The sequence below is a fragment of the Cynocephalus volans genome, chromosome 8 (genome assembly GCF_027409185.1).
Source record: "Cynocephalus volans isolate mCynVol1 chromosome 8, mCynVol1.pri, whole genome shotgun sequence".
In the NCBI taxonomy this organism is placed as follows: Eukaryota; Metazoa; Chordata; class Mammalia; order Dermoptera; family Cynocephalidae; genus Cynocephalus; species Cynocephalus volans.
Genome location: NC_084467.1, coordinates 74,966,620 through 74,983,744, shown reverse-complemented (window position 1 = coordinate 74,983,744; position 17,125 = coordinate 74,966,620). Strand labels below are relative to the sequence as shown.

Sequence of the window (17,125 nt, the reverse complement as noted above, 5' to 3'; positions counted from 1 at the left end):
AACAAAAACTGCGGGAGTTCACTACCACACGACCACCCTTACAAGAAATCCTCAAGGGAGTACTGGGTTTGGTTCCTGAAAAATAACTACCACTGCCATAAAAACCCAAGAAGAATCTAAACCTGCTAGTACAATAAAAATGGCATTCATGAAGAGAAAACAAGCTAACAAAAACACTATCTACAACCTAAGGAACCAACAAGCACAGAAAACAAACAGTAAATCAGAAAGCAAGGAACAAAAGACACCTAAGACAACCAAACAACCAATAAAATGCTAGGAATAAATCAACACCTTTCAATAACAACTCTTAATGTTAAAGGCTTAAATTCCCCAATTAAAAGACACAGACTGGCTGACTGGATCCAAAAGCAGGACCAAACTATATGCTGCCTACAAGAGACCCACCTCACCCATAAAGATTCACACAGACTAAGAGTGAAAGGATGGAAAAAGATTTACCATGCAACAGAAAAGAAAAACGAGCTGGAGTAGCTATTCTTATATCTGACAAAATAGACTTTAAACTAAAAACCATAAAAAGAGACAAGGAGGGACACTACTTAATGATAAAAGGACTGATCCATCAAGAAGACATAACAATCATAAATATGTACGCACCCAATGTTGGAGCAGCCAGATTTATAAAACAAACTCTATTAGACCTAAAGAAGGAAACAGACACTAATACCATAATAGCAGGGGACCTGAACACCCCACTGTCAATATTAGACAGATCATCTAGGCAAAGAATCAGTAGAGAAACACAAGATCTAAACAAGACTCTAGACCAATTGGAATTGGCAGATATCTACAGAACATTCCACCCAACAACCTCAGAATATTCATTCTTCTCATCAGCACATGGATCATTCTCCAGGATAGATCACATATTAGGTCACAAATCAAGTCTCAATAAATTCAAAAAAATTGGAATTATCCCATGTATCTTCTCAGACCACAATGGATTAAAACTAGAAATTAATAACAAACAAAACTCTGGAAACTATACAAACACATGGAAATTAAACAGCATTCTACTTAATGACATATGGGTCCAAGAAGAAATCAAGCAGGAAATCAAAAAGTTTATTGAAACTAATGAAAACAATGATACATCATACCAAAACCTGTGGGATACTGCAAAAGCAGTATTGAGGGGAAAATTTATTGCATTAAATGCTCACTTCAGAAGAATAGAAAGATGGCAAGTGAACAACCTAACACTTCACCTTAAAGAACTAGAAAAACAAGAACAATCCAAACCTAAATTTAGCAGACGGAAAGAAATCATTAAGATCAGAGCAGAACTGAATGAAATTGAAAACCAAAAAACAATTCAAAAGATCAACGAATCAAAAAGTTGGTTTTTTGAAAAGATAAATAAAATTGACAAACCATTAGCATGGCTAACAAAAAAAAGAAGAGAGAAGACTCAAATAACCAAAATTAGAAATGAAAAAGGCGATATTACAACAGATTCTTCTGAAATACAAGGAATCATTCGAGACTACTATAAACAACTATACGCCAACAAATTTGAAAATCTGGAGGAAATGGATAAATTTCTGGACACAGACAAGCTCCCAAAACTGAACCGTGAAGACGTAGAAAATTTGAACAGACCAATAACAATAAAGGAGATTGAAGCTGTTATCAGAAGGCCCCCAACAAAGAAAAGCCCAGGACCAGATGGATTCACAGCAGAATTTTACCAAACATTCAAAGAGGAATTGACACCGATTCTTTACACACTATTCCAATAGATTGAAACAGACGCAAATCTCCCAAACTCATTCTATGAAGCAAACATCATCCTGATACCAAAACCAGGTAAAGATATAACCAAAAAAGAAAACTACAGGCCGATATCCTTGATGAATATAGATGCAAAAATCCTCACTAAAATACTAGCAAACAGAATACAGCAACATATACGAAAAATTATTCATCACGATCAAGTAGGATTCATCCCAGGGATGCAAGGTTGGTTCAACATACACAAATCAATAAATGTGATACACCATATTAATAAACTCAAACACAAGGACCATTTGATCATCTCTATAGATGCTGAAAAAGCATTTGATAAAGTTCAGCACTCATTCATGACAAAGACCCTCTATAAGTTAGGTATTGAGGGAAAGTATCTCAACATAATTAAAGCCATATATGCCAAACCCACTGCCAATATCATCCTGAATGGGGAAAAGCTGAAAGCTTTTCCTTTAAGAACAGGAACTAGACAAGGATGCCCACTCTCACCACTCCTATTCAACATAGTGTTGGAAGTACTAGCCAGAGCAATCAGAGAAGAGAAGGAAATAAAGGGCATCCAGATTGGAAAAGATGAAGTCAAACTGTCCCTGATTGCAGATGACATGATCCTATATATCGAACAGCCTAAAACCTCTACAAAAAAACTGTTGGAATTGATAAATGATTTCAGCACAGTAGCAGGATACAAAATCAACACACACAAATCAGTAGCATTTCTTTTCTCCAATAGTGAACATGCAGAAGGAGAAATCAAGAAAGCCTGCCCATTTACAATAGCCACCAAAAAAATAAAATACTTAGGAATTGAGTTAACCAAGGATGTGAAAAATCTCTATAATGAGAACTACAAACCACTGCTGAGAGAAATTAGAGAGGATACAAGAAGATGGAAAGATATCCCATGCTCTTGGATTGGAAGAATCAACATAGTGAAAATGTCCATACTACCCAAAGTGATATACAAATTCAACGCAATCCCCATCAAAATTCCAAAGACATTTTTCTCAGAAATGGAAAAAACTATTCAGACATTTATATGGAACAATAAATGACCACGAATAGCCAAAGCAACCCTCAGCAAAAAAAATAAAGCTGGAGGCATAACACTACCTGACTTTAAGCTATACTACAAAGCTATAATAACCAAAACAGTATGGTACTGGCATAAAAACAGACACACTGACCAATGGAAGAGAATAGAGAATCCAGAAATCAACCCACACACTTACTGCCATCTGATCTTTGACAAAGGCACCAAGCCTATTCACTGGGGAAGGGACTGCCTCTTCAGCAAGTGGTGCTGGGTTAACTGGATATCGATATGCAGGAGAATGAAACTAGATCCATACCTCTCACCGTATACTAAAATCAACTCAAAATGGATTAAGGATTTAAATATACACCCTGAGACAATAAAACTTCTTAAAGAAAACATAGGAGAAACACTTCAGGAAATAGGACTGGGCACAGACTTCATGAATACAACCCCAAAAGCACGGGCAACCAAAGGAAAAATAAACAAATGGGGTTATATCAAACTAAAAAGCTTCTGCACAGCAAAAGAAACAATTAAAAGAGTTAAAAGACAACCAACAGAGTGGGAGAAAATATTTGCAAAATATACATCTGACAAAGGATTAATATCCAGAATATATAAGGAACTCAAACAACTTTACAAGAAGAAAACAAGCAACCCAATTAAAAAATGGGCAAAAGAGCTAAGTAGGCATTTCTCTAAGGAAGATATACAAATGGCCAACAGACATATGAAAAAATGCTCAACATCACTCAGCATCCGGGAAATGCAAATCAAAACCACATTGAGATACCATCTAACCCCAGTTAGGATGGCTAAAATCCAAAAGACTATGAACGATAAATGCTGGCGAGGCTGCGGAGAAAAAGGAACTCTCATACATTGTTGGTGGGACTGCAAAATGGTGCAGCCTCTATGGAAAATGGTATGGAGGTTCCTCAAACAATTGCAAATAGATCTACCATACGACCCAGCCATCCCACTGTTGGGAATATACCCAGAGGAATGGAAATCAAGTCGAAGGTATACCTGTTCCCCAATGTTCATCGCAGCACTCTTTACAATAGCCAAGAGTTGGAACCAGCCCAAATGCCCATCATCAGATGAGTGGATACGGAAAATGTGGTACATCTACACAATGGAATACTACCCAGCTATAAAAACGAATGAAATACTGCCATTTGCAACAACATGGATGGACCTTGAGAGAATTATATTAAGTGAAACAAGTCAGGCACAGAAAGAGAAATACCACATGTTCTCACTTATTGGAGGGAGCTAAAAATTAATATATAAATTCACACACACACACACACACACACACACACACACAAACCGGGGGGGGGGGGAAGAAGATATAACAACCACAATTATTTGAAGTTGATACAACAAGCAAACAGAAAGGACATTGTTGGGGGGGAGGGGGGGAGGGAGAAGCGAGGGAGGTTTTGGTGATGGGGAGCAATAATCAGCTACAATGTATATCAACAAAATAAAATTTAAAAAAAAAATAATAAAATAAAATGAGAGTTAAATCTGGTGGCAAAGAGAGGGGTCTTTATGGAAAATAATAAATACAATGATAGCCTTTTATTGAGTGCCTTTCTACTGTTTAGGTACTCCGTTAAGCGCTTTATACACACACATTGTGATTATGCTATAGTGTACATACATTACATATTATAAATATAAATTGCATGGAGAGCCCTACCTATAGCTATATATATTCACTAAATAGTAAAACCTCATCCAAACCTAGTCCTGCCTATCTCCAAAGCCTTAGTATGTTCCTTTCAATATATCACATGCCTCTCAATGCCATAAATGGCCCTAATGCATGTTCTTAAATTATGTGAAACCCAGCAGTTCTTTGAAAAATACCAACATTCCTGAAAAGATGTAACAAAGAACTGTTGGGTAGTCATGGTCAGGTTGAGAATGTCTTCAGAATGGTATTAACCTTTCTGAAGGTTAACCTTTCTCTAGGTTAACATTTTGAATCTAGATTCTAGAACAAAATAAGCAAGGTGTCATTTAAGGATTAGAAAATGTTAGAATCAACCTGAAGAATGTCCACACATATAAAGGAAATATGTAGAGCGGGGTACTAAACATTTTTATTTCAGAGATGACCCTCTTCTAGTGATGGAATGGGCTTCACATGTGGCATTCTTCTTAAAGTGGTTTTATGACAAGAATTGTAAACTTAGCTCTAGAGAAGCTGAAGATCAGCTAGTTGATACAGTTGAGTGAGTAGTTACAGGACGGATGCAAACACAACTATTGAAGTTTCAGTAGCTTTGAACTTGATATCTTTAGTTTGAAAGGCTGTACTGAAAAGTAAATTTAAAGTGATATGATGGTCAAATTCATAGCAAATTACAAATCTACAGTTTCCCTAGTGATCTCATTTCAGATATGTACTATTTTGATTATTGGTTAAGGGAATTATGTGAAATATAAAGTGAAAGTTTTCTCTAAAAACTTGGGAAATATTTTAACTCTGAACTTAATGCTAATCTACTAAATTTATCCATTCTAGTTATGTTATAGAATATTTTATGACCAACTTTATATTCTCTTCGGAAGGAATAATGACATGAATAATTGAAATTTCTAGTTGATTTAGATATTTCATTTTAGCCAAATAACTTCAACCCTCTCTCTTAACCAGACCTCTCACTATAATTTATGGTAAGTACCCAAACTGAATTTATGTGTACTCCCATATCCACTCTTTTACTCAGTACTGTAGACCTAGTTTATTCCTGTCTCTATCTTACACATATATTTTCTTCCTAGAAAGCCTTGTCCTTTCACCTCTAGTAAACACCTTATATTTCACCATTGTATTCCCAGTGCCAAGAACAGTCTGGAACATGATAGACTCTCAGTAAATATGTGTTGAGTGAGGCATGAACAAACGAGCAAAGCGTTGAGTGAAAGAACTGCTTTATACAGTTTTATAAATCTTGGTTTATACAAGATCTGCTTTATATTCCTAACTCTGCATTTCCTTAAGTGACCCTGAGTAAGATACTTAACTTGTCAGGGCTTCAGTGTTCTCATCTAGAAGACAAAAAAGACTGGATTAAGTTCCTGCCAACTCTGAAATAATATTATTCTATGATGTAGTTAATTCATGAACTATTTAACCAACTTTAAGCAATAGTTTCTCTGAGAAACGGAATCATATTTTGCAAAGTGATACATTCTAATAAAGATTGAAGACGTAAGCGTCTGTACGGATCAGACCACAGCATTCCGATTAGCTCCAGGGGAAATGTATATTTTATTAATAAGAGTAAGACTAATTAAAATTCTCTGTTGATTAGTAGAAAGTGCATGGAGGAGGAGGGATTTTAAGAACCATTAAACAATTAGCAATACTATATTGTGTACTTGAGATTTGCTAAGAGGGTAGATCTTAAGTGTTCTCACTACAAGAAAGAATTTTAAAAAAGAAAAAATGCTGAGTATGTGGGGTGATGGTTGTGTTAATTAGCTTGCTTGAGATGACCATTTCATAGGGTATACATGTATCAAAATATCAAATTGTAGACCTTCAATATATACAATTCCTATTTGTCAGTTATATCGCAATAAATCTGGAAGAAAAAAAAAGAATAACAACCAGTTAAGAAGAGGGAAGAGCTAGGGTTAGCAAATGAAGTGCCTAGATATTGACTATGCTGCGGCGCCTCAAAGAACATTTGGAGATGGGTACAGAACAAGAGAGCGTGTTTGTTGAGTATTTACTCAGCTTTAGATTTCTATCACGACACTTGCCCAGTGAAATGTGGCTGTTATTTGGCACCCCCATAAACTGGGGGGTTTATTTCTATGAACTTCTGTTACCTAGCAGACTACCTGTACATAGTAGACACTAAATAAATATTTGAGGAATCAGTTGATGAATAAATGCCAGGCGCTACATTTCCAACATTTTCACATTCTAATAGAGCACGTACTGTATGAGTATCTGTACTTTACAAGATAGGAATCTCAGGCTCTGAGAAATTGACTTACCCAAAGAAACCAAGCTACAAGACCAGGATTTGGACTCAGATCTGTTTGTCTACACAGTTTATGCTTTTTCTACTAACTAGTTTCATCATGGATCATAAACATAATTCTTGATAAGTATGTCATTTCACTGCTAGGGGTGCTAAATTACTTATGGAGTACTTATTACTGATAATGATTTAGCAAGTTACTCTTTAGAAACATTTTCATCTATTATTTTTAATCTTTACAAGTTAGCCCGTGAACAGATCTTTGCTGTTGTTTTCATGAGGAAAAATGAGTCCCCTTGAGGAGTCATACCTTGTAAGAACCAGAACTCAGGCCTTCTGGATTTAAAAGTAATTGAACTTACCGGTAAAGACTAGAAAAAGACTCCAAAGAAATAACATCTAGAACAATCAGAGCCTTATATAAGCCCCTTTTTAAAGCAGGTTTTGAAATGTATAATTGGTCATTTTATTTCACTGCATTCATAGTTTTCATATCATGGTTAGACTAGTATAATTTACTGCTGCAGTTCTGAACTGTTGAACTTTCTGAAGTGAGGTGAATGTCTGCACTACACAACTCGTGACATATGCTCCATGTCCAGCATGTGTAGTCCTCATTTACATGGATACATAAAAATCCCAAAACAAAGTGCAGCAAACCACTATTCAATTACTGTGGTTTTTTTAAGATATGAAAACTAAGAGATATTAGGTAAGGAAAAATTAACTTTAACAAGATCTTTTCCTAATGTGACTTGGACATTATGAGTTGTAAAAATTGTCACACCAGGAGTATTAATTATTTGGAGACATTTAAAATAATACTTTATTAAAATTTTTTAAAAAGCAGAAGAGTTAAAACTTTGATCCCTGTACTTTTTGTTGTATATGTTTTAGTTTGAGTTTACATATTTTTAGTTTATAATTGATTCAGGAACTTGTTGAACTCCATTATGCCAGGATGAGCCATAGTTTAAAAATATTTAGCTATCGGATAATAATGATCTGATTTATATTAAACCAAAGGTTCACCTTTGTACTTTTGGAATCAGACTGTGGACCTTGGTGTTATAAGCACCATGCTTTAACCAACTGAACTAACTGGCCAGCCCCAGTTAGTTGCACTTTTGACCCAGAAACCTAGATTGAGAAATAAGTACAACCTTACAAGAATATAGCTTAAATGCTATTTTTGGCAGATAAGTATCAAAAATTGTAGAATTTTAGAGCTGGAAGGATCTTGGTGAGCATGTCATCCAGTGATCTTATTTTATAATGGAAAAGTACTATGGCCTACTGACTATTATATTGTTAAATTTGGAGAAATTCAAACTCAGTTTTAGTATGTTTTAGAGGGTGGAAGGGGTAGTGATCCAAAACAGGTCAGTGATCAGATGGGAAGTAAAGAGGTTTGTAACTGACTTTTTTTTAAAAAAAAAAGCTGTTTCTTTTTGAGTTATGAGGAGTTAGGAAGAAAAAAAGAAATCCTAATTTGCTAATAAAGTGCAAAGAAAGAAGTTCAAGAACTTGGCCAGTTTCTTTGAAAGTTAGTAACAGAGCCAAGATGAAAAGCACACCCTTGAGTATCAAGGCAACTTTTATTTATGTAATGTCAGTTGCTGTAACACCTGTTTAACCTACTGAGCCATGGTGCCTCCTAATGCCCCTGTGAAGCTGCCTGGAGCAGGGTCAGCTTGTGAGCCTGGGAGGGTGAGCAAGTGAAATAACAAGAGGAAATGTCTGAGAAAGGTCCCTTCGGGTAAGAGAAAAGACAAATGTTGGTATCTTAATTCCTCCAAACCTAAGTAGTTTGTCTTATGGCAGCAGAGCCATTCTACTAATGGGAATACCAGAGTTGTTGAAAATTTTTGAAAAGATAAAGCTGTCCCTTGGGTTCAGTGACTTAATGGCTTGCAAAGGAGCTATAAAGACTAAATATTTTAGGCAGTGAAAAACTGGATTCTTAAAACTTACCTCCAGATAGTGTAAACAGAAACAAAGTACTTTTAGCCTCTTGGAAGTAAATGTGATGATAAAATAATGATTTGAAAGTTGAACTAAAAGTTATAAGGCTCAACTTAAAATGCAAAATACATGTAAAGGCAAATATGTGCTTCAGTGCTTACATAGTAAGTGCCATTCTTTGTTACTAAAGAAATCCAGTTACTTTGTCCTGAACTAAAGTTTCTGTAAGAGTGTGCTGTTATTTTAGATAAATACAAATGTAAAACTGATGAGTTTATGGCTTAAATAAATAAGCTAGTAGTTAATATGTTTTGTCATTTAGCCCCCAAAATAACTCTCTGAGGTGGTATTGTCATTATCCCCATTTTCAAGCATGGAAACTGGGGATTAGAGAAGTTAAGTAACTTGTCCACAACCACAGCCCAGTAAATGAGCCAGGTCTTAACTCAGTGTTAGACTCCAAACCCGAGCAACTACTAAAAGTTATTGCTTCATTTAACTTAATTCCAAGTCCATAGATTGTTAACCTCGTATGTGTTTGATAGCCTTTGTTTATGAACAGTTTGCATAATTTACTTTTATTGGTTGATTGATTGATTGGACAGACTGCTGATAGGGGGATCTGAACCCTTGACCTTGGTGTTATAACACTGCACTCTAACCAACTGAGCTAATCTCATAATTTACTTTTAAAGCACTGGTAAATATTAAAGCTTTAAAAGTAGTTTAAAAGTAGTAGTAATTTTTTTTACTATTAGTGATCACTAGTAATAAAAAAAAATCTAATAAATTGAAAATTTCAGTTAAAAGATTATTTAGTGATCTTTGAGTTCTTTAGTTAGCAGGCTGGAAAGCTGTGGCCTACCTTACTGATAACCAATAGCAATTTTGCTGAGATTGGCAACATTTTAGGGAAAGCACTATAAATCCAGTTATTCTAAGCAAAACCATACAACACACCAGATTTACATTGCATTTGAATAAAATATTTTTAAAATAATTTATTAATTGGCAAGTATCATGTATCTTTGTATCTTAAGTGCTTTGTACAGCACCTCCTTGGCACACAAAATAGGGACCAAATTATTTTAAGTAAATAAATGTGATTATTAAAGTTTCAGGATTGAAGGCATATATAACTTGTTAGATTATAATTTTTTTTACATATCTCTGAACATTCCTTTGCTGGGAACATATTTTATACTGTATCAGCAATAATATTAGTCTCTGATTCCCTTGTGGCTTTTGAAGAACTCTTTTTTTGTTGTTGTTATTTCCTATTGTTTCAGCTTTGGAAATCTACAGAAACCCAGTGAAGATTTAATATTACAAAAAAATAAAATACTTAAAACATTAAGTATACACTGAAATTATTTATCAAAACCAGAAATAAGTAGAAAACATTTACTTATTTGAAAAATGTTTCTTAATAGAAGCCTAATGATTCAGTTAAAATATACAGAAGATAAGTTATTACAAGTCTCTGTAGGATAATACTTGAAGTTTTTGTTTGAGAGTTCAGGTCTTATTTTTGCTTAAGACATTTATACTTTATAAGTTAATTTTATACTTGGGTATCCTAATACAATTTTACTTTTCTCTTTTGTTTAATTACTGCTAACGTTTGTTTTTTTTTAAAATATTTCAAAGGGAAATAATGTTTAAAAGATGTGAAGCATTTAATCCTTGAATGCTGGAACCACTTTTAAAGTATTGTAAGCACATCTGTATTACATTACACAGGGAAAAGAATGTATGCATTCTATGGTCTATGGGCACTAGGGTGGCTGGTTTAGAAAAACTGAGTATTTTGCACTTCAAGTTTCTCTTTTACGTAAAGAATGTTCTGCAATTCTAAAATGAATAATTTAGTTCCAGGGATGGGATGTGTGGTCAGGAAAGCATAAGTAAAGTTTTGGTTTTACAGTTGTTCTCTCACTTGTCACCTACTACTTAAAAAGAAATCAGTTTTTATAGTGTGCTTGGCTTTGCATTTTGTCAAATACCTCTGTTTTCCTCTCTTTGAAAACTGTTGCGTGGGACAAACTTAGAATGCAGAGAAATCACTACACCAGAGTTTGTAATAAGTGTGCTGCATGTCTCAGCTGTGAGTTATGGTGTAAATAATTTGTTACTATTAAGGAATACCAAGGTTTGTGAATGATTTGACTCTTAAAATTACAGCAAATTCAAATGTATCACTATGATAACCTCACTCGTGGTTATTTGTATTCCACTGTGCTTTCTTGAATGGGAGGGAAAAGGATGGAGTTAGAGCTGTCAGCCTGAGTATCCCATGGGACGTGTGTCTTGCTTGTGAATATCATCTGTCATTGGTGGAGGTAGAGGAAAAAGCTGGAGAACTCTGCACTACACTGGTATATAGGTTCGCAACTTTTTCCTCTTTGGCAAGAAATGATATTCACATGCCAACATATTTCCATATGCAACCACTAGTGACCTATCTGAAATTCCACCCCTTTATGTCCCACCCCAGAAAGTAAGCAAGAGAGAATGTTATGAGAATGCATCTTTAGTCAACTCAAACCTAACTATTTTTTTAAAGTAATGACTTGAGAAGTCTATATTTCATGAATATTAGTATCTAATTACCTGTGACACATTGGACAACCATGTCATGATTCCATGACTGATAAACTTCATTTTTCTTTAATTTTGTGCTTTGCCTCATTCAGAAACTCGAACCTGATTTTCTAAGTTTCAGTATGAAGGCAGGCCAAATTTAACTGTATGACAATAAAAATTTCTGGAAACAAGTTATAATTAGAATTGACTTTTTGCAAAAGTATTTTGTAGCCATTACTGCCATGTGTTACTAGAAATATTTGTCTTAGGATCATTGTTTGCTTTTCTTTTAAGACCCAAAGTAAATACATTTGAGCAATTTGAATTTTTAGCTAGTCATTTTATTAGCCAAGAAAAATTTATGACACATTAAACATAGATACTATATAAAAGTTTAACTATTACTTGCTTGATATGAAAATGAATGACTTGTTCTAGAGCTTTCCTAATGGTAAAATATTTTATAGACTTTTTAGTTTCAGAACTTTTATAATAATAGCTCTTCTACCTGGCTTTTTAGAAGGTATTAATCTTACTATGCTGTAAGGAAATAACTATTAAATTAATGTCATCACATTTTTAAAAATTTTAATGTAAAGACTCTGGTATATTAATTTATGAGTAATTTTGAATATTAACAGAGTTTTTTGTTTTTGTTTTGCTTTTTAATTACAAGATATTATGAACTGGATCCTTATAAAAGTCTCCTAGACAATTTAAGGAAGAAAGTGATCATTGAATACCCAACATTACATGTGGTATTGAAAGGATCCAGTAATGACATGAAAATTCTTCACCAAGGTAGGTGTAAATTTGTTCCTGCAATGCTTAGAGTAACTAGAGAAACTGAAGGAATTACATGATTACACTTATTTTTTTGTATATGTGCTTTCCCACTATATTTGTGCACTTACAGAATTTACTCTCTAGCTACAGTTAATGTAAAGAACCAAATGAATGAGCTGCTGCTTCTACCTTGTTTGAAAGCATGGAAGCTTATAATACCAATTTTTAATGAATGAATCAAATTGTCCTATATAAGAGGACATTTTTTGCCTTATTGGGTCTTTGTTTATTTTTGTCTTTTTTAAGCTAATAGTCTTTAAGTAGCAGTCTTTGTGCATGATCCGATAAATTTACTCCCTAGTTAAAACTTTTTCTCTAGAGTTTCCTAAAAGGAGGGATTATAGAACATTTTTAGTGTCCTACCTTAGAGGAAGGGATAATGTTGCAAGAAACACTTTAAAAAATCAGGCTGTCTTTAGAATAAGCTGAAAAGAATAAGCCATTGCCTTGACCTTTTATATCGTTTTTTAAACCCTTTGATTTTGTTTCCTTGGCTGTATAGATAAGTATCAGAACTGGAAGAGGTATACATAAAGGTTTAGTGTATAAAACAACTTACCCATATTTGCAGCTACTGATTGAAATAAGCTAATTGTGTTTCTGAATGCAAGATTCTAGAGGATGAATAAAATTCAGTAATTACTTTAAAAAGGTGAGGAGGTTACCCACCTTATCTCAAAACCATTAGATACCACTTTCTGCTAAGAATGATAAGTACAGGCCAGCTTCCATTGTAACAAACTCCAGAGGAACATAGAATCCTTGTTTTGGATAGAACTCTGTTTTTTTTAAATAGTATTATTTGAAAGGTAAGATTCAGGTTTTATTGTTATACCAGCATTACAAGATATAACAGGCAGTAACCTATGTTGTAAGGTGTACTCTGTACATATATGTAGCTTTTTTGGGAGGCAAGAGTTAATAGAAAATTTTTTTTTAGTGCCCAGAGTTTTTTCAGTGCTACAAATTGAAACTAATTTTTATTAGCAAACATGAAGCTTCTAATAATAATTAACTTATCAGTCTGTAAATCTTATGTTTATATTTTTCACAATTTGAAAATACTCAATTTTATTTTCTCAAGATAAGTTAAAAATTTTAGTTTTAAATGACCAGTTTCACTTTTTTTAACTTTGTAATACCTTACTTTTTCCTTAGTATAATTCACATAGTGCTCTCTCTAAACGTTGGTTTCAGGGAAAGTTGTTTAGTAATGTGGGTTACTAGCTAGGGCAAACATTGTTTATGTAAATAAACACAGCAAACACAGCTCCTCTTTTACCTTGCTTAGCGATGCACATTCAAGTAAGGCTTTCTGTAATGAAGCTTTAAGAAAAGACTACTTTGGTAGTGTACGTGGAACCTTATTAAGTAAAATGTGCTATTTTTCTGGTGGTAATATGTTATTTGGCTAATTTACAGGAACACAGGTGATTCATGCTCTCAGTACAGAGGATTATTTAGAACTGCTGGAGCAAAGAACTGAAGAGAATTTGACAGGATCTTAAGGGCCATAACAGTATTGTCATATCATAAGTACACACACCTTAAAAATGATGCCAGGTCTTCCTATACATGCATTTCTTTCTGTAAGCACTCAAGGTGTCTGTGTCTTTGCATATTTTCACCACATGGTTATTCTGCAGGGTGGTCCCTTGATGAGGGAGGGGAATTTTATAAGAACAGGGCATTTTCTTTGGAAAGCTTTGAAATTCCTTCTTTTTCCAGAGGCAAAAAAGTTGGATTTTGATCCTGAGTTCATAGTACAAGGTGTCTCTTTTCTAGTTCGGAGGTAAATGTGTTTCTGGGCTGGGATTCAGTAGTTTCCTCACTTGATCGTTGTTATAGTGTTTGTTATGATTATAGATTGCCATAATTTATTTTTTCAAAAGTCTGCCTGTATTAATCGGCAATAGGCAAGGTTTTTTTTGTTTGTTTTTTGTTTTTTGCTTTTTAAGGAGTGAAAAAAGTTGACTGTAGAAGATTAAGCAGTTAAGGTAACCCACTAGATTAGAGATGTAGAGTGCTGATTACCCATCTTATATCAGTCCTGTGGGAAGTGCTCAAAATGGTGTAACTTGCTTCATAGGCCCTTGTTTGTCAAAGTTAGACTGGCAGATTTAAATGATTTGATAAAAGCATGCTGCATTCCAGTCCAAGGAAAAGAGAAGGCGCCCTATTGAAAGAAAACTGGGCACCTTCAGTAGGTAAAGAAAGGGAAAAGCATTTCCTACACTGCTACAAAGCCCCATTAATTTAAAAATATCAGCAAAATATATTTCTCTGACGTACTAACTCAAAGTTAGAAAATGCCTCTGACTTTAGAGAAGGAATCCAATCCTAAATTGATTATTTAAATTATTGAAAAATACCTGACATAGCAGCTACTCATGTCAGTCTGTTGTTGAGGCAATAAATCCTTTCATCCATTCTTCCTCACTCTCCTTCCTTCCTTCTTCCTTACCCATCTTTTCTTCCTTTCCCTTTCAGTGTGTGCAGGGGATGGGGAGGATCTCAGTCAGAAGTGCTATAATAGAGTTTGTCTAAAGTTCAAAGGAAGCCAGAGGAGAAAACAACTAACTCATAATATCATGGAGGCATTGAAAGATTCTGCTAGAGTTTATAAAATTCCACAGGAGTGGAGACCATATCTTGGATGGAACCTATTTCAGTGCTTTACTCCTGGAAAGGACTCAGTAAACACCATTTTAGTTGCTGGTGCAATCTGAAATTGAAGTACCATCAGCCAATCCCAAGGAACTTGTCAGTTGGAATGAAGGCAAAGGTCCAGGTTTATGATTCTAGCATCAGCTTTCATAAGCTGTAGACCCTTGAGCATTCACTCTGCCTCTCTGAGCTTTATTTTCCTCATCTACCCAATGGAGATAAACAGCTATAAGCCTCAAGCAAAATAATCTGTATTTTAACCTTAATTTTCAAAGTGTTTTTATGTGTTATTTCCTTTTAGCTTTACAATACAACAAAGTAGTTACTCTGGTTCGTATTTTGCAGATTTAAAAAAATAAATAAATAAACTAAAAGTTGGAGTGACTTGCAGTTATATTGATTCAGCAAAAATGCTTCACATTGTGAGGATAGATATAGGGAGGAAGGGTCCAGTTTTTGTCCTCAGGGAACTCTCAGTTTAATGACTAAATCATACTCGGTCTTGCTCACTCTAGGCAAGACAGGAGCATCCAAGAAACTCCCTTTCAGTTTTATTTCCTGTGAAAGGAAGGAAATGGTGATTAGCTAGTCTCTGTCAGCCCACATCCATTCAACATATACTGACCTTCAATTTTAAGTTAAAAAAAAAATCATGGAAAATTTTATTCCAACCACATGTGGCCAATCTGTGTGATAATAGTGATCTATTCAGTGGCATGAGCATGGGATCATAACCACGCTGTGAAGTGACCATTCCCAAGTCTTCCACAGTCAGGAAAGATGTTACCTCACGAAATATAATTGCCACTTTCAGGCATCACTTTTCTATTTTTGTGGCCAGAATTGTACATCCCGCTGCCTGTCTGTCTGTCCTCATGAGTAGTGTTGTTGCTATGCATCAGAAGGGAGGAAGGAGAGAAGAGGGAAAAACAGAACAGGCTACACAGAAAACAGTATAAACACTTCACTGTATGTTTACTTATTTTTTTCCAGTGAAAAGTGAATCTACCAAGAACATTGGCAATGAAAATTGAGCACTTCTTCTGGAAGAAAAAGGTGAAAATTCCCAAACAATTGCAGAGGACTGTGCATTGATGAGCTGTCAGATGATTGGGGTATAGTCGGTGGTTGGAATTTTTTGTTTTTCTAAAAAGAAATTAAAGAATCTTATTTTTAAAATGTATTTTATAGCCTCTTGAATTAATTGACTTGTAAGGCCCCCTGCTCATAAGAACCCACTTTTACACCTGATCAGCATAGTGCTTTTTGGACATAGGCTGATAACTTTTGGGGGGGTTAGTTTGATGTAAGACCAAACCCAAGGATCACCTGTGTCAACCACAAAGTTGGCATTTGCTTAGTGGAACTTCACTAAACAGAAAGGCTGTGAAACATTCCATTTAACTACAGGAGAACTAGTCCTCTATCAGTTACCCATTCTTGTCTTTGGAGGTTATATGCAACTTACCCCTTTTGAGACAACTTTTATACTTGGGAAACTCCCAGTACTATGTCTTTTGTAAAGGCTGTGTAAGTACATTAACTACTGTTTCTTATATTCAGTTCAGAAAATCAGCAGCTCCATGTTGTTTGAACAATCAGTGCTAATGAATTTGGCTCTACTTGTTCACACAGTGATCTGTGTTGTATGAATTCTGTGCCTTTCATCGCATTCCCAGTCCACTGTCATCATCATTACCACAGAGGGGTGTTGTGATGAAGTTTTATGCTGTATTTTGGTACATCTAGCAATAATTAAAGAAAGAAAAAAAAAAAACACTTGGAGCTTTTCAATGTGTTCTTGAAATGTATATGTGTGTATTTATGTATATATGTGGCTTAATTTATACCTTACGGCAGCTCTGTATACGTTATGATCTCACATATTGAAATTAAATTTTCTAATTTTATTGGAATTTATGCAGTTATGAAATTGCAATATGACTATAAGAGAGTAAAAGATTATTACTTCTGTATTGCATCTGTGCACTTAATGGTTTAAAAAACAATGATAAAGTTAGACATTAATGAAATTCATTTTTAATTTACAATTGGAATAAGTTTTAGACCAAACCAGAGGCATTAGTAAAGAGACTTAGATTATTAATATGAAAAGATGGGAAGATGAGCATAGAAGAAACTTGTAGAACACAAATATATATAACTTGGGATAGAAATTGAATAGAATCCAGACATTAATGCCAGAAAGATCCTTGGTATTAAAGTACTA

At 34.6% G+C, this 17,125-nt stretch overlaps 1 protein-coding gene across 1 annotated transcript in view; it reads left to right on the top strand.

The window, feature by feature from the left end:
* ZNHIT6 (zinc finger HIT-type containing 6) overlaps positions 1–16,611 on the top strand; it is a 60,887-nt gene extending 44,276 nt beyond the window's left edge. The window contains exons 9-10 of the mRNA XM_063105472.1: positions 12,059–12,183; positions 15,889–16,611. Of these exons, the coding sequence (XP_062961542.1) occupies positions 12,059–12,183; positions 15,889–15,929 (166 nt within the window). The 3' untranslated portion in view covers positions 15,930–16,611. The remainder of the gene's footprint in view (positions 1–12,058; positions 12,184–15,888) is intronic.
* Positions 16,612–17,125: the final 514 nt, after the last annotated feature.